Source organism: Ranitomeya imitator, chromosome 6 (genome assembly GCF_032444005.1).
Source record: "Ranitomeya imitator isolate aRanImi1 chromosome 6, aRanImi1.pri, whole genome shotgun sequence".
Taxonomy (NCBI): Eukaryota; Metazoa; Chordata; class Amphibia; order Anura; family Dendrobatidae; genus Ranitomeya; species Ranitomeya imitator.
In genome coordinates this window covers 214,744,867-214,763,946 of record NC_091287.1, presented here as the reverse complement: position 1 = coordinate 214,763,946, position 19,080 = coordinate 214,744,867, and the positions used below count along the sequence as shown (strand labels likewise).

The 19,080-nt window shown below is 43.9% G+C and overlaps 1 protein-coding gene and 1 long non-coding RNA gene across 3 annotated transcripts in view; one reads left to right on the top strand and one right to left on the bottom strand.

Moving 5' to 3' along the window:
* Window positions 1–19,080, bottom strand: part of LOC138642355 (uncharacterized) — a 49,508-nt gene that overhangs the window by 7,961 nt on the left and 22,467 nt on the right. For both annotated transcript variants that reach the window (XR_011314031.1, XR_011314030.1), the window contains exon 3: window positions 322–466. This is a non-coding gene — a long non-coding RNA (uncharacterized lncRNA). The remainder of the gene's footprint in view (window positions 1–321; window positions 467–19,080) is intronic.
* The window catches only part of SDHA (succinate dehydrogenase complex flavoprotein subunit A), a 92,025-nt gene continuing 90,587 nt past the window's right edge, over window positions 17,643–19,080 (top strand). The window contains exon 1 of the mRNA XM_069730468.1: window positions 17,643–17,749. Within this exon, the coding sequence (XP_069586569.1) occupies window positions 17,681–17,749 (69 nt within the window). The 5' untranslated portion in view covers window positions 17,643–17,680. The remainder of the gene's footprint in view (window positions 17,750–19,080) is intronic.

Here is a 19,080-nt window from a genome sequence, read left to right as displayed (position 1 = left end):
TTGTCAAAGACAGGATCAGAGATTGAACATAGGCGCGGAGGTCTCCCCGAAAGGACGCAACCACGTTGCCCAGTGGGACAGTCACTTCTTCTGTTTCAACCCCCTGGGCGGCTTATAGGGCTATTCCCAACTTCCACACACCTTCTATTCACATTCACTCTCATTCAATGCCGTACTCCGTGAGGTGATCAATTCCTAAATAGTTCAAGAACCCGAGCTATAGGTATCCTCCTCTACTAGAACTACCCGCTAAAGAACACGACACAGAAAATCTTACGGACAGTGCAGGGCAGATATAAGAGATATAACAGTGTCTCTTACCTGGCCAGGTTTTTGTTCATCTGCCGTCCATTATCCCAGATTCTCTTTTCGTTCGTATTCTGCCGGTGTTCTTGAAGGAATACACAGACCTCGGGTCCCTGTTCAGGCGCCAGGAAATGTCGGGATCACACTCAGTCGGAGCAGCCTTTGGAAGTGGGGAATCACCAGAAATAAATACACAAGACACGTCTTGTATAGTGTATCACTGGGAAGTCTCTGAAGCACGCCTGCCTTCAGAGTGCTATCCCTTCTTTATATAGCTGTTTCAGTAGGTTTAGTGGTTATACAAGTTTTGCATGTTTAAACAAAGAGACAAAACAGGAAAGAAAGAAAAGAAAAGAAAACAGTTTCGTGGGCGGCAGTTTCACAACAAACAGTACAAAGGCAATTCCACAGACAGGAAAAACAGGATTTCATACTATAGCTAAAATGTCCTTGAATGGACAGGTCAATATTTATCACAAATTCTTTTTTTATTCATTTTTGTTCATTGAGGTAATCATTTTTGTTCTGCTCTTCACAACTATATAAAGCTGAATGTGTGTATGTGTGTGTGTATGTGTGTGTGTGTGTATGTCCGGGATTGGCATCTGCACCGTCGCAGCTACAGCCACAAAATTTTGCACAGTCACACGTCTGGACCCTGAGAGCGTCATAGGCTATATTGTGAGGCGAAATTTTAACCCCGCGCGTTCCAATTCACCAAACAATTTTGCCCCTATCTACATAATGGGGAAAAAAGTGAAAGGAAAAGTGTTGGAAGCGTCGCAGCTACAGCAACAAAATTTTGCACAGTCACACGTCTGGACCCTGAGAGCGTCATAGGCTACGTTGTGAGGTGAAATTTTAACCCCGCGCTTTCCAATTCACCAAACAATTATGCCACTATCTACATAATGGGGAAAAAAGTGAAAGGAAAAGTGTTGGAAGCGTCGCAGCTACAGCAACAAAATTTTGCACAGTCACACGTCTGGACCCTGAGAGCGTCATAGGCTACGTTGTGAGGTGAAATTTTAACCCTGCGCTTTCCAATTCACCAAACTATTTTTCCCCTATCTACATAATGGGGAAAAGTGAAAGGAAAAGTGTTGGAGGCAAATTGACAGCTGCCAGATGTGAACAAGGGGGACTTAAAGAATGAGAGCGATGGCGCAAAAGAGTATATACCGTACAGTTGCTAAGGTGGGGCCCCGACATGAGATACTCACCACACATGGGGATATGAACACACACACAAAATGCGCCACACACTACCACTTGCTTGAACACATATACCACCCTCAGCACACATTTCACCACACATACACCAACCTCGCCACAAAAGTCGAAACACAAAAGTCGCCGCTCAAAACTCACCACGCGCAAAACTCGCCACATGCAAAAAACTAGGCTCACGCAAAACTCGCCACAAGTGCAAAACTCACCTCATGGAAAACTCGCCACACACAAAACTTGCACACGCGGAAAAATTGCCACATGCACAAAATTTGCAACACATGCAAAAGTTGCCTCACACAAAACTTGCACATACTCAAAAGGCACCAGACATAAAACTCACCACGTGCAAAACTCGCCATGCGCAAAACTTGCTGCACACAACTTGCTACACTAACCTGTCACATGCAACTCGACACACAAAAAGTTGCTACACGCATGTTGCCACACACAACTCAACACACACAACTTGACAGACGAAACTCGCCCTAAAACACACACAAGTCTGGTATTAGCCTTCAAAAATAAAAATCTGATTAACCCCTTCATGACCGGGGGATTTTTCGTTTTTCCGTGTTCGTTTTTCGCTCCCCTCCTTCCCAGAGCCATAACTTTTTTATTTTTCCGTCAATTTGGCCATGTGAGGGCTTATTTTTTGCGGGACGAGTTGTACTTTTGAACGACATCATTGGTTTTAGCATGTCGTGTACTAGAAAACGGGAAAAAAATTCCAAGTGCGGTGAAATTGCAAAAAAAGTGCAATCCCACATTGGTTTTTTGTTTAACTTTTTTGCTAGGTTCACTAAATGCTAAAAATGACCTGCCATTATGATTCTCCAGGTCAGTACGAGTTCATAGACACCTAACATGACTAGTTATTTTTTATCTAAGTGGTGAAAAAAAATTCCAAACTTTGCTAGAAAAAAAAACGCCATTTTCCGATACTCGTAGCGTCTCCATTTTTCGTGATCTGGGGTCGTTTGAGGGCTTATTTTTTGCGTGCCGAGATGACGTTTTTAATGATAGCATTTTGGTGCAGATACGTTCTTTTGATCGCCCGTTATTGCATTTTAATGCAATGTCGCGGCCACCCAAAAAACGTAATTCTGGCGTTTCGAATTTTTTTCCCGCTACGCTGTTTAGCGATCAGGTTAATACTTTTTTTTAATTGATAGATTGGGCGATTCTGAGCGCGGCGATACCAAATATGCGTAGATTTGATATTTTTTTATTGATTTATTTTGATTGGGGCGAAAGGGGGGTGATTTAAACTTTTATGTTTTTTTTATTTTTTTCACATTTTTTAAAACTTTTTTTCTTAACTTTTGCCATGCTTCAATAGCCTCCATGGGAGGCTAGAAGCTGGCACAGCACGATCGGCTCTGCTACATAGCAGCGATCTGCTGATCGCTGCTATGTAGCAGAAATGGAGGTGTGCTGTGAGCGCCGACCACAGGGTGGCGCTCACAGCCACCGCTCATCAGTAACCATAGAGGTCTCTGGGACCTCTATGGCTACAATATACAAGCTTCGCCGACCCCCGATCATGTGACGGGGGTCGGCGATGACGTCATTTCCGGCCGCCCGGCCGGAAGCGGTAGTTAAATGCCGCTGTCTGCGTTTGACAGCGGCATTTAACTAGTTAATAGGTGCGGGCAGATCGCGATTCTGCCCGCACCTATTGCGGGCACATGTCAGCTGTTCAAAACAGCTGACATGTCCCGGCTTTGATGCGGGCTCAACGCGGAGCCCTGCATCAAAGCAGGGGAGCCGGCATCGGACGGTATAGTACGTCCGATGCCGGTAAGGGGTTAATAAGCAGTCAAACTACAAGAGCAACAAATGTACCATATAGGAAATACAGCAGCTGTAAGTCACATGACCTGTCTATTATGTGTATGTGTGAGCTAATATATACTGCCAGGGGGAGGGCTTCCTGTTGGCTGGGGATTTATCAGGCTGCCAATTTATCTTACAAATACTGAGGTAAAAATACTGAGCAAATAACGTGTTAACGAGGTCTAATACAGGAGATCACATAGGTATATACTATATACAGGGGAGATGACACACAGATATATACTATATACAGGAGAGATGACACACAGGTATATACTATATAGAGGAGGAGATGACATACAGGTACATACAATATACAGGAGGAGATGACATATAGGTATATACTATATACAGGAGGAGATGACACACAGGTATATACTATATACAGGAGCAGATTACCTACAGGTATATACTATATACAGGAGGAGATGACATACAGGTATATACTATATATAGAAGATGACATACAGGTATATACTATATACAGGAGGAGATGACACAGATATATACTATATACAGGAGGAGATGACATACAGGTATATACTATATATAGGAGATGACATACAGGTATATACTATATATAGGAGGAGATGACATACAGGTATATACTATATATAGGAGGAGATGACATACAGGTATATACTATATACAGGGGAGATGACACACAGCAGGTATATACTATATACAGGGGAGATGACATACAGGTATATACTATATACAGGAGATGACATACAGGTGTAAACTATATATAAGGGAGATGACAAACATGTATATACTGAGGTGAAAATGAGAGGTGTGAGTGCAAAATGAGAGGAGTGAGGGAAAATAGTGTAGTGATCGGAAAATGACAGATGTGAGGTTGAAATAACAAGTGTTAGGCGGGAATGAGAGGAGTGAGGGAGAAAATGAGAGATGTGAGGGGGAAAATTAAAGATGTGATTGGGAAAATGAGAGGCGTAATGGGAAAATAAGAGAAGTGACGTGCTATAACTAACCACGGATATTTACTATGCCCAGGCAACGCCGGGCTCTTCAGCTAGTCTACTATATAAAGCTGAATGTGTGTGTGTGTGTATGTGTGTGTGTATGTCCGGGATTGGCATCTGCACCGTCGCAGCTACAGCCACAAAACTTTGCACAGTCACACGTCTGGACCCCGAGAGCGTCATAGGCTATGTTGTGAGGCGAAATTTTAACCCCGCGCGTTCCAATTCACCAAACAATTTTGCCCCTATCTACATAATGGGGAAAAAAGTGAAAGGAAAAGTGTTGGAGGCGTCGCAGCTACAGCAACAAAATTTTGCACTGTCACACGTCTGGACCCTGAGAGCGTCATAGGCTACGTTGTGAGGTGAAATTTTAACCCTGCGCTTTCCAATTCACCAAACAATTTTGCCCCTATCTACATAATGGGGGAAAAAGTGAAATGAAAAGTGTTGGAGGCGTCGCAGCTACAGCCACAAAATTTTGCACAGTCACACGTCTGGACCCTGAGAGCGTCATAGGCTATGTTGTGAGGTGAAATTTTAACCCCGCGCTTTCCAATTCACCAAACTATTTTTCCCTTATCTACATAATGGGGAAAAGTGAAAGGAAAAGTGTTGGAGGCAAATTGACAGCTGCCAGATGTGAACAAGGGGGACTTAAAGAATGAGAGCGATGGCGCCAAAGAGTATATACCGATCAGTTGCTAAGGTGGGGCCCCGACATGAGATACTCACCACACATGGGGATATGAAAACACAAAATGTGCCACACACTACCACGTGCTTGAACACACATACCACCCTCAGCACACATTTCACCACACATACACCAACCTTGCCACATAAAAGTCGAAACACAAAAGTCTCCGCTCAAAACTCACCACGCGCAAAACTCGCCACATGCAAAAACTAGGCTCACGCAAAACTCGCCACAAGTGCAAAACTCACCTCATGGAAAACTCGCCACACGCAAAACTTGCACACGCGGAAAAATTGCCACATGCACAAAATTTGCAACACATGCAAAAGTTGCCTCACACAAAACTTGCACATACTCAAAAGGCACCAGACATAAAACTCACCACGCACAAAACTCGCCATGCGCAAAACTTGCTGCACACAACTTGCTACACTAACCTGTCACATGCAACTCGACACACAAAAAGTTGCTACACGCATGTTGCCACACAAAACTCATCTCACAAAAGTCGCTACATGCATGTCGCCACACACAACTCAACACACACAACTTGACAGACGAAACTCGCCCTAAAACACACACAAGTCTGGTATTAGCCTTCAAAAATAAAAATCTGATTAATAAGCAGACAAACTACAAGAGCAACAAATGTACCATATAGGAAATACAGCAGCTGTCAGTCACATGACCTGTCTATTATGTGTATGTGTGAGCTAATATATACTGCCAGGGGGAGGGCTTCCTGTTGGCTGGGGATTTATCAGGCTGCCAATTTAGCTTACAAATACTGAGGTAAAAATACTGAGCAAATAACGTGTTAACGAGGTCTAATACAGGAGATCACACAGGTATATACTATATACAGGGGAGATGACACACAGATATATACTATATACAGGAGAGATGACACAGGTATATACTATATAGAGGAGGAGATGACATACAGGTACATACTATATACAGGAGATGACATACAGGTATATACTATATACAGGAGCAGATTACCTACAGGTATATACTATATACAGGAGGAGATGACATACAGGTATATGCTATATATAGAAGATGACATACAGGTATATACTATATACAGGAGGAGATGACACACAGATTTATACTATATACAGGGGAGATGACACACAGGTATATACTATATACAGGAGATGACATACAGGTATATACTATATATAGAAGGAGATGACATACAGGTATATACTATATATAGGAGGAGATGACATACAGGTATATACTATATATAGGAGGAGATGACATACAGGTATATACTATATATAGGAGGAGATGACATACAGGTATATACTATATATAGGAGGAGATGACATACAGGTATATACTATATACAGGGGAGATGACACACAGCAGGTATATACTATATACAGGGGAGATGACATACAGATGTATACTATATATAAGGGAGATGACAAACATGTATATACTGAGGTGAAAATGAGAGGTGTGAGGTGAAAATGAAAAGGTGTGAGTGCAAAATGAGAGGTGTGAGGGGGAAAATTAAAGATGTGATTGGGAAAATGAGAGGCGTGATGGGAAAATAAGAGAAGTGACGTGCTATAACTAACCACAGATATTTACTATGCCCAGGCAACGCCGGGCTCTTCAGCTAGTCTAATATATAAAGCTGAATGTGTGTGTATGTGTGTATGTCCGGGATTGGCATCTGCACCGTCGCAGCTACAGCCACAAAATTTTGCACAGTCACACGTCTGGACCCCGAGAGCGTCATAGGCTATGTTGTGAGGCGAAATTTTAACCCCGCACGTTCCAATTCACCAAACAATTTTGCCCCTATCTACATAATGGGGAAAAAAGTGAAAGGAAAAGTGTTGGAGGCGTCGCAGCTACAGCAACAAAATTTTGCACAGTCACACATCTGGACCCTGAGAGCGTCATAGGCTATGTTGTGAGGCGAAATTTTAATCCCGCTCTTTCCAATTCACCAAACAATTTTGCCCCTATCTACATAATGGGGAAAAGTGAAAGGAAAAGTGTTGGAGGCAAATTGACAGCTGCCAGATGTGAACAATGGGGACTTAAAGAATGAGAGTGATGGCGCCAAAGCGTATATACCGTACAGTTGCTAAGGTGGGGCCCCGACATGGGATACTCACCACACACGGGGATATGAACACACACAATATGCGCCACACACTACCACGTGCTTCAACACATATACCACCCTCAGCACACATTTCACCACACATACACCAACCTCGCCACATAAAAGTCGAAACACAAAAGTCACCGCTCAAAACTCTCCACGCGCAAAACTCGCCACATGCAAAAACTAGGCTCACGCAAAAGTCGCCACAAGTGCAAAACTCACCTCATGGAAAACTCGCCACACGCAAAACTTGCACACGTGGAAAAATTGCCACATGCACAAAAGTTGCAGCACATGCAAAAGTTGCCTCACACACAACTTGCACATACTCAAAAGGCACCACACATAAAACTCGCCATGTGCAAAACTCGCCATGCGCAAAACTTGCTGCACACAACTTGGTACACTAACCTGTCACATGCAACTCGACACACAAAAAGTTGCTACACGCATGTTGCCACACAAAACTCATCTCACAAAAGTCGCTACATGCATGTCGCCACACGCAACTCCACACACAACTTGACAAACGAAACTCGCCCTAAAACACACACAAGTCTGGTATTATCCTTCAAAAATAAAAATTAGATTAATAAGCAGACAAACTGCAAGAGCAACAAATGTACCATATAGGAAATATGGCAGCTGTCAGTCACATGACCTGTCTATTATGTGTATGTGTGAGCTAATATATACTGCCAGGGGGGGGGGCTTCCTGTTGGCTGGGGATTTATCAGGCTGCCAATTTAGCTTACAAATACTGAGGTAAAAATACTGAGCAAATAACGTGTGAACGAGGTCTAATACAGGAGGAGATGACACACAGGCATATACTATATACAGGGGAGATGACACACGTATATACTATATAGAGGAGATGACATACAGGTACATACTATATACAGGAGGAGATGACACAGGTATATACTATATACAGGAGCAGATGACCTACAGGTATATACTATATACAGGAGGAGATGACATACAGGTAGGTATATGCTATATATAGAAGATGACATACAGGTATATACTATATACAGGAGGAGATGACACACAGATATATACTATATACAGGGGAGATGACACACAGGTATATATATATATATACAGGAGGAGATGACATACAGGTATATATTATATATAGAAGGAGATGACATACAGGTATATACTATATACAGGGGAGATGAGACAGCAGGTATATTATATATACAGGGGAGATGACATATAGGTATATACTATATACAGGAGATGACATACAGGTGTATACTATATATAAGGGAGATGACAAACATGTATATACTGAGGTGAAAATGAAAAGGTGTGAGTGCAAAATGAGAGGAGTGAGGGAAAATAGTGGAGTGATCGGAAAATGACAGATGTGAGGTCGAAAGAGGAGTGAGGGAAAATAGTGGAGTGATTGGAAAATGACAGATGTGAGGTCGAAATGACAAGTGTTAGGGGGGAATGAGAGGAGTGAGGGAGAAAATGAGAGATATGAGGGAGAAAATGAAAGATCTGATTGGGAAAATGAGAGGCGTGATGGGAAAATAAGAGATGTGAGGTGCTATAACTAACCACAGATATTTACTATGCCCAGGCAACGCCGGGCTCTTCAGCTAGTATTCTATATACCTCAGTATTGTACTGACTAGAGTATATAGGCTGCTGCGGAACCTACAAGGTGGCCATACATTCTATATACCTCAGTATTGTACTGACTAGAGTATATAGGCTGCTGGAAAACCTACAAGATGGCCATATATTCTATATACCTCAGTATTGTACTGACTAGAGTATATAGGCTGCTGGAGAACCTACAAGGTGTCCATATATTCTATATACCTCAGTATTGTACTGACTAGAGTATATAGGCTGCTGGAGAACCTACAAGGTGTCCATATATTCTATATACCTCAGTATTGTACTGACTAGAGTATATAGGCTGCTGGAGAACCTACAAGGTGTCCATATATTCTATATACCTCAGTATTGTACTGACTAGAGTATATAGGCTGCTGGGAAACCTACAAGGTGTCCATATATTCTATATACCTCAGTATTGTACTGACTAGTGTATATATGCTGCTGGGAAACCTACAGAGTGTCCATATATTCTATATACCTCAGTACTGTACTGACTAGAGTATATAGGTTGCTGGGAAACCTACAGGGTGTCCATATATTCTATATACCCCAGGATTGTACTGACTAGAGTATATAGGCTGCTGGGGAACCTACAAGGTGGCCATATATTCTATATACCCCAGTATTGTACTGACTAGAGTATATAGGCTGCTGGGGAACCTACAAGGTGTCCATATATTCTATATACCCCAGTATTGATTCAAGATTCAAAGAAGCTTTATTGGCAGGACCAAATACACATCAGTTTTGCCAAAGCAAGTGTATAAAGGCAATAGGGATAGGGACTGTGGGGATGTTGGGTAGGAGCTGTAGGGAAGGTGGATGGGGGCAGATCCATTGTGGGGGTTATAGTCCATGGCATAGGGGAGGTGGATGGGGGCAGATCCATTGTGGAGGCTATAGTCCATGGCATAGGGGAGGTGGATGGGGCAGATCCAGGGTGGGGGCTATAGTCCATGGCATAGGGGAGGTGGATGGGGCAGGTCCATTGTGGGGGCTATAGTCCATGGCATAGGGGAGGTGGATGGGGCAGGTCCAGGTTGGGGGCTATAGTCCATGGCATAGGGGAGGTGGATGGGGCAGGTCCAGGTTGGCGGCTATAGTCCATTGCATAGGGGAGGTGGATGGGGCAGATCCATTGTGGGGGCTATAGTCCATGGCATAGGGGAGGTGGATGGGGCAGATCCAGGGTGGGGGCTATAGTCCATGGCATCATAGTTCTCTTTCTCGCAGTCTATGACATTCGCTCACATACCGCGCTGCTATCTCCACTGCTCTCTCTTCTTCTCCCAGCAGGATATATGTTTTCTCTTCCTCCTTCATGGTGATGAAGTCTGGGAAGAGATGTGAGAGTCTCCTGAAGTGAGTGTCCCTCACTGCTGAGTATTTGGAGCAGTGTAGCAGGAAGTGGGTTTCGTCCTCTATGGCCTCCTGGTCACAGTGTTGGCACAGTCTTTCCTCCCTGGGCTTGTAGCTCTGCCTGTGTCGGCCACATTCGATGGCCAGACTGTGGGCACTGAATCTATATCGGCTCAGGATCTGGCGGTCTCTGGGGTCCGGGAGTTTCTCCAGATATGGGGCCAGTCTGTAGTCTCTCTGTAGGCTCCGGTAAATGGTCAGTTTCTGTGAGCTGATGATATCATTCTTCCAGTCACTGACATACCTCTCCTGGCCTTCGTCTGCCATCTTCCTAATTCCAGCTTTTGTCAGGTTGTTGTGATTGGTGTTCTGGTCCGGTTGGGTTTGGCTGGGCTGTTCCGAGGGTTCTGGTTTTTCTGTTTCACCTACATGTATCAGGGCTTTATGGTGATGGGAGCTTGGATTGCTCCTATGCAGGTGAGCCCGGAATGACAGCGCCCTCTTTAGAACTGTTAGGTGTAAAGGGAATCTGCCCAGCTCGGCCCGACAAGCACTGTTGGAGGTGCTCCGATGGACCTGGAGAAGGTGCTTGCAGAATTCCAGGTGGAATATTTCTGTTGGGCTGGAATCCCACTTTGACCAGTCTGGGTAGGTGTGAGGACCCCAGACTTCGCTGCCATACAGGAGGATTGGGGCGGTGATGGAGTCGAAGATTTTTAGCCAGACCCTCACTGGTGGCTTCAGATGGTAGAGTGTCCTTCGGATGGCATAGAAGGTTTTGCAGGCCTTGTCTTTCAGGGTCTCTATGGCTTGTTTGAAGCTCCCTGACCGGTGAATCTCTAGGCCCAGGTAGGTATATATGTCCGTTCCTGTGAGGTCGCAGTTGTTGAGGACGAATGATGGGTGTTGGTCTGATCTTCTCTTTCTCCTCTGGAACACCATGGTGTTGGTTTTCTTTAGGTTGACCGGTAGAGCCCAGGTGGAGCTGAATTTCTCTAGGATTTTCAGGTTGTCCTGGAGGCCTTTCTCGGTTGGTGACAGCAGCAGCAGGTCATCTGCGTACAGCAGGAATTTCACCTGGGCGTCGTGGAGGGTGAGTCCTGGAGCTGAGGAGGATTCCAGGGCGGTAGCCAGCTCGTTGATGTAGATGTTGAAGAGCGTTGGACTTAGGCTGCAGCCTTGTCTGACTCCGCGGCTCTGCTGGAAATAAGCCGTTCTTTTGCCGTTCACACTCACGCTGCAGCGGTTCTCGGTGTAGGAGCTTTTGATGACATCGTAGGTCTTTCCTCCTATTCCACTCTCCAGCAGTTTCAGGAATAAGCCCGGGTGCCACACTGAATCAAAGGCCTTTTTAAAGTCCACAAAGCAGGCGTATATCTTCCCATTCTTTGTATTGTAGACGTGTTTCTGAATGAGGCTGTGCAGAGTATAGATGTGGTCAGTGGTGCGGTGGTTCGGCATGAACCCTGCTTGGCTCTTGCTGAGGACGTTGTGCTCGGTGAGGATCCTCTTGTTCAGGATACTGTTGAACAGTTTTCCCAGGTTGCTGCTGACGCATATGCCTCTGCAGTTGGCTGGGGATGGGTGTGATGAGGCCTTGGTTCCAGGTACGAGGGAAGTAGCCGGCACTCAGTACAATACTGAAGAGTTTAACCATTGCAGCCTGTATTTCTGGTGGGCTGTACTTCAGCATTTCTGGTAGGATTCCATCCAGGCCACCGGCTTTTCTACATCTTATGGAGGAGAGTCTCTCGGTTACTTCCTGTAGTGTTATAGGTGTATCCACCGGGTTTTGGAAGTTTTTGATTTTTTCCTCCATTGCTTTTAGTTTCGCCATTATGTTTTCCTGTTCTTGGCTTGGTATTGTACTGACTAGAGTATATAGGCTGCTGGGGAACCTACAGGGTGTCCATATATTCTATATACCCCAGTATTGTACTGACTAGAGTATATAGGCTGCTGGGAAACCTACAGGGTGTTCATATATTCTATATACCTCAGTATTGTACTGACTAGTGTATATAGGCTGCTGGGGAACCTACAGGGTGGTCATATATTCTATATACCCCAGTATTGTACTGACTAGAGTATATAGGCTGCTGGGAAACCTACAGGGTGTCCATATATTCTATATACCCCAGTATTGTACTGACTAGAGTATATAGGCTGCTGGGAAACCTACAGGGTGTTCATATATTCTATATACCTCAGTATTGTACTGACTAGTGTATATAGGCTGCTGGGGAACCTACAGGGTGGTCATATATTCTATATACCCCAGTATTGTACTGACTAGAGTATATAGGCTGCTGGGAAACCTACAGGGTGTCCATATATTCTATATACCTCAGTATTGTACTGACTAGTGTATATAGGTTGCTGGGAAACCTACAGGGTGTCCATATATTCTATATACCCCAGTATTGTACTGACTAGAGTATATAGGCTGCTGGAGAACCTACAAGGTGTCCATATATTCTATATACCCCAGTATTGTACTGACTAATGTATATAGGCTGATGGGGAACCTACAAGGTGTCCATATAATCTATATACCTCAGTATTATACTGACTAGAGTATATAGGCTGCTGGAGAACCTACAAGGTGGTCATATATTATATATATGTCAGTATTGTACTGACTAGTGTATATAGGCTGCTGGAGAACCTACACGGTGGTCATATATTCTATATACCCCAGTATTGTACTGACTAGAGTATATAGGCTGCTGGAGAACCTACAAGGTGGTCATATATTCTATATACCCCAGTATTGTACTGACTAGAGTATATAGGCTGCTGGGGAACCTACAAGGTGGCCATATATTCTATATACCTCAGCATCGTACTGACTAGAGTATATAGGCTGATGGGGAACCTACAAGGTGGCCATATATTCTATATACCTCAGCATCGTACTGACTAGAGTATATAGGCTGCTGGGGAACCTACAAGGTGGCCATATATTCTATATACCTCAGCATCGTACTGACTAGAGTATATATGCTGCTGGGAAACCTACAAGGTGTCCATATATTCTATATACCTCAGTATTATACTGACTAGAGTATATAGGCTGCTGGAGAACCTACAAGGTGTCCATATATTGTATATACCTCAGTATTGTACTGACTAGAGTATATAGGCTGCTGGAGAACCTACAAGGTGTCCATATATTCTATATACCTCAGTATTATACTGACTAGAGTATATAGGCTGCTGGAGAACCTACAAGGTGGCCATATATTCTATATACCCCAGTATTGTACTGACTAGAGTATATAGGCTGCTGGGGAACCTACAAGGTGGCCATATATTCTATATACCTCAGTATTGTACTGACTAGTGTATATAGGTTGCTGGGGAACCTACATGGTGGCCATATATTCTATATACCTCAGCATCGTACTGACTAGAGTATATAGGCTGATGGGGAACCTACAAGGTGGCCATATATTCTATATACCTCAGCATCGTACTGACTAGAGTATATAGGCTGCTGGGGAACCTACAAGGTGGCCATATATTCTATATACCCCAGTATCGTACTGACTAGAGTATATAGGCTGATGGGGAACCTACAAGGTGGCCATATATTCTATATACCCCAGTATTGTACTGACTAGAGTATATAGGCTGCTGGAGAACCTACAAGGTGGCCATATATTCTATATACCCCAGTATTGTACTGACTAGAGTATATAGGCTGCTGGGGAACCTACAAGGTGGCCATACATTCTATATACCCCAGTATTGTACTGACTAGAGTATATAGGCTGCTGGGGAACCTACAAGGTGTCCATATATTCTATATACCTCAGTATTGTACTGACTAGAGTATATAGGCTGATGGGGAACCTACAAGGTGGCCATATATTCTATATACCTCAGTATTATACTGACTAGAGTATATAGGCTGCTGGAGAACCTACAAGGTGGCCATATATTCTATATACCTCAGTATTATACTGACTAGAGTATATAGGCTGATGGGGAACCTACAAGGTGGCCATATATTCTATATACCCCAGTATTGTACTGACTAGAGTATATAGGCTGCTGGAGAACCTACAAGGTGGCCATACATTCTATATACCCCAGTATTGTACTGACTAGAGTATATAGGCTGCTGGGGAACCTACAAGGTGGCCATATATTCTATATACCTCAGTATTGTACTGACTAGAGTATATAGGCTGATGGGGAACCTACAAGGTGGCCATACAGTTAGGGCCAGAAATATTTGGACAGTGACACAATTTTCGTGAGTTGGGCTCTGCATGCCCCCACATTGGATTTGAAATGAAACCTCTACAACAGAATTCAAGTGCAGATTGTAACGTTTAATTTGAAGGGTTGAACAAAAATATCTGATAGAAAATGTAGGAATTGTACACATTTCTTTACAAACACTCCACATTTTAGGAGGTCAAAAGTAATTGGACAAATAAACATAACCCAAACAAAATATTTTTATTTTCAATATTTTGTTGCAAATCCTTTGGAGGCAATCACTGCCTTAAGTCTGGAACCCATGGACATCACCAAACGCTGGGTTTCCCCCTTCTTAATGCTTTGCCAGGCCTTTACAGCCGCAGCCTTCAGGTCTTGCTTGTTTGTGGGTCTTTCCGTCTTAAGTCTGGATTTGAGCAAGTGAAATGCATGCGCAATTGGGTTTAGATCTGGAGATTGACTTGGCCATTGCAGAATGTGCCACTTTTTGGCACTCATGAACTCCTGGGTAGCTTTGGCTGTATGCTTGGGGTCATTGTCCATCTGTACTATGAAGCGCCGTCCAATCAACTTTGCAGCATTTGGCTGAATCTGGGCTGAAAGTATATCCCGGTACACTTCAGAATTCATCCGGCTACTCTTGTCTGCTCTTATGTCATCAATAAACACAAGTGACCCAGTGCCATTGAAAGCCATGCATGCCCATGCCATCACGTTGCCTCCACCATGTTTTACAGAGGATGTGGTGTGCCTTGGATCATGTGCCGTTCCCTTTCTTCTCCAAACTTTTTTCTTCCCATCATTCTGGTACAGGTTGATCTTTGTCTCATCTGTCCATAGAATACTTTTCCAGAACTGAGCTGGCTTCTTGAGGTGTTTTTCTGCAAATTTAACTCTGGCCTGTCTATTTTTGGTATTGATGAATGGTTTGCATCTAGATGTGAACCCTTTGTATTTACTGTCATGGAGTCTTCTCTTTACTGTTGACTTAGAGACAGATACACCTACTTCACTGAGAGTGTTCTGGACTTCAGTTGATGTTGTGAATGGGTTCTTCTTCACCAAATTAAGTATGCGGCGATCATCCACCACTGTTGTCATCCGTGGACGCCCAGGCCTTTTTGAGTTCCCAAGCTCACCAGTCAATTCCTTTTTTCTCAGAATGTACCCAACTGTTGATTTTGCTACGCCAAGCATGTCTGCTATCTCTCTGATGGATTTTTTCTTTTTTTTCAGCCTCAGGATGTTCTGCTTCACCTCAATTGAGAGTTCCTTTGACCGCATGTTGTCTGCTCACAGCAACAGCTTCCAAATGCAAAACCACACACCTGGAATCCACCCCTGACCTTTTAACTACTTCATTGATTACAGGTTAACGAGGGAGACGCCTTCAGAGTTAATTGCAGCCCTTAGAGTCCATTGTCCAATTACTTTTGGTCCCTTGAAAAAGAGGACGCTATGCATTACAGAGCTATGATTCCTAAACCCTTTCTCCGATTTGGATGTGGAAACTATCATATTGCAGCTGGGAGTGTGCACTTTCAGCCCATATTATATATATAATTGTATTTCTGAACATGTTTTTGTAAACAGCTAAAATAACAAAACTTGTGTCACTGTCCAAATATTTCTGGCCCTAACTGTATATTCTATATACCTCAGTATTATACTGACTAGAGTATATAGGCTGATGGGGAACCTACAAGGTGGCCATATAATCTATATACCTCAGTATTATACTGACTAGAGTATATAGGCTGCTGGAAAACCTACAATGTGGCCATATAATCTATATACCTCAGTATTATACTGACTAGAGTATATAGGCTGCTGGGAAACCTACAAGGTGGCCATATATTCTATATACCTCAGTATTATACTGACTAGAGTATATAGGCTGCTGGAGAACCTACAAGGTGGCCATATATTCTATATACCTCAGTATTATATTGACTAGAGTATATAGGCTGATGGGGAACCTACAAGGTGGCCATATATTCTATATACCTCAGTATTATACTGACTAGAGTATATAGGCTGCTGGAGAACCTACAAGGTGGCCATATATTCTATATACCTCAGTATTATATTGACTAGAGTATATAGGCTGATGGGGAACCTACAAGGTGGCCATATATTCTATATACCTCAGTATTGTACTGACTAGAGTATATAGGCTGCTGGAGAACCTACAAGGTGGACATATATTCTATATACCTCAGTATTATACTGACTAGAGTATATAGGCTGCTGGGGAACCTACAAGGTGACCATATATTCTATATACTTCAGTATTGTACTGACTAGAGTATATAGGCTGCTGGAGAACCTACAAGGTGGACATATATTCTATATACCTCAGTATTATACTGACTAGAGTATATAGGCTGCTGGAGAACCTACAAGGTGGCCATATATTCTATATACCTCAGTATTATACTGACTAGAGTATATAGGCTGCTGGGGAGCCTACAAGGTGTCCATATATTCTATATACCTCAGTATTATACTGACTAGAGTATATAGGCTGCTGGAGAACCTACAAGGTGGCCATATATTCTATATACCTCAGTATTGTACTGACTAGAGTATATAGGCTGCTGGAGAACCTACAAGGTGGCCATATATTCTATATACCCCAGTATTATATTGACTAGAGTATATAGGCTGATGGGGAACCTACAAGGTGGCCATATATTCTATATACCTCAGTATTATACTGACTAGAGTATATAGGCTGCTGGAGAACCTACAAGGTGGCCATATATTCTATATACCTCAGTATTGTACTGACTAGAGTATATAGGCTGCTGGGGAGCCTACAAGGTGGCCATATATTCTATATACCTCAGTATTGTACTGACTAGAGTATATAGGCTGCTGGGGAACCTACAAGGTGGCCATATATTCTATATACCTCAGTATTATACTGACTAGAGTATATAGGCTGCTGGGGAGCCTACAAGGTGGCCATATATTCTATATACCTCAGTATTGTACTGACTAGAGTATATAGGCTGCTGGGGAGCCTACAAGGTGGCCATATATTCTATATACCTCAGTATTGTACTGACTAAGCTGCTGGGGAACCTACAAGATGCGCCTCATACTAGGTAGGTCAGCAGGAACAGGGTTCAAAGAGCTGCTTCCAGTTGTATATATTTGTGCGCATGTCATTATGTTGGTGATGTAATAAAGTTTTGTGAAAAGGGGCGGTGCTTCCATAGTAGACCCCTCGCAGGCATCATGGCGGCCCTGAGTGCGGCAGCTTCGCGTCTCCTGGGAAGGAGCTTGTCGTTAGAGACGCGCAGTAAGGTGAGCTGCGGCAGTGTGCTGAGAGCACGGGAGACACTGCGGGCCGCGGGGCAGGACCAGCTCATGTAACGGGCCCCGGCGTTGTCCGTGGCGGAGGTAGCTGGAGTGGGGAGGGCGGGGCTAGGGGAAGATCACATCCTCTCTGACGTGCTATTGGCTGGCTGGGACACTGTCTCACTTTTTCATGCTAGTGATTGGTTGCAGACGTAGTCACGAGTGAGCTTGGTGTTGTCACCTTTGTGCTGTCTGAAAGGGCAAAGGGTGACCGCTGTGACACTGCAGAGCGGACAGTGACATGCTGCTGCTCACCGATGGCTGTTCTTAATGGAAGTGAAGGCTTAGTGTTGTGTGACTGTTTCTCTCTACACCAGCATGTCAGGGGGATTAGCCTAAGATTGTTCCTCCAGTCTCCCAGGCTTCATGATCCTTGCACTCTTGTGGATCAGTCATCAGAACATAGTGCAGTATTTAATGGGGTTGGCAGGTACAGGAAAAATGTCATTTCCAGGCATGGAGGTGCCCAAAATAAAGGGTGGAATCCCCCCTTCCAGGGCGCCCGTGTATCCGCCATAGGCCGCACTGGACCTGATGCCCACGCCGCTCCCTGATCACAGGGTCTCCAGGCGCGTGACCCTGCAGCGGTTCTGACCTCAGAGCCGGCATCGCTTCTGGCGCAGACCCCTAGAGCTGAGGCTCTGGAGATTCATGTATCCATGTGGTTTTCCTTTGTCCCTGAGGTGGATCTGTCATGAAAATGTAGTGCAATATATAAAGTGGGTAATCAGAATCTAGTGCCGTGTGTACGGTAGCCCTGGCATCAGAACATATTCTTGTGTTTAGAGGGACACTTTCAGCCCAAAGTGACAATGTAAACTAAAGCCATAGCCTTGTAAGTGTTGTCGCTAGTGATGAGCGAGTGTACTCGTTGCTCGGGTGTCCTCCGAGTATTTATGACTGCTCGGAGATCGTTTTTGTCGATGCCGCTACATGATTTACAGCCACTAGCCTGACTGAGTACATGTGGGGGCTGCCTGGTTTCTAGGGAATCCCCACATGTCATCAAGCTGTCTAGTAGTCGCAAATCATACAGTTGCGGCAAGGAAAACTAAATCTCAGAGCAGTCATAAATACTCGGAGACCACCCAACCGTGCTGGGGAATACCTGAGCAACCAGTATACTCGCTCATCACTAGTTATAGCCCTTAATAAATTACTTTTGTACTGTAAATAGTCTCTTCAGAGAGGAAGAGGACTAGAACTCTAGTGCCACCTATTGGAAGTAGCAATCTTAACAGTCAATATCAACCCTTTAACAAGCCTTGTCACATGAC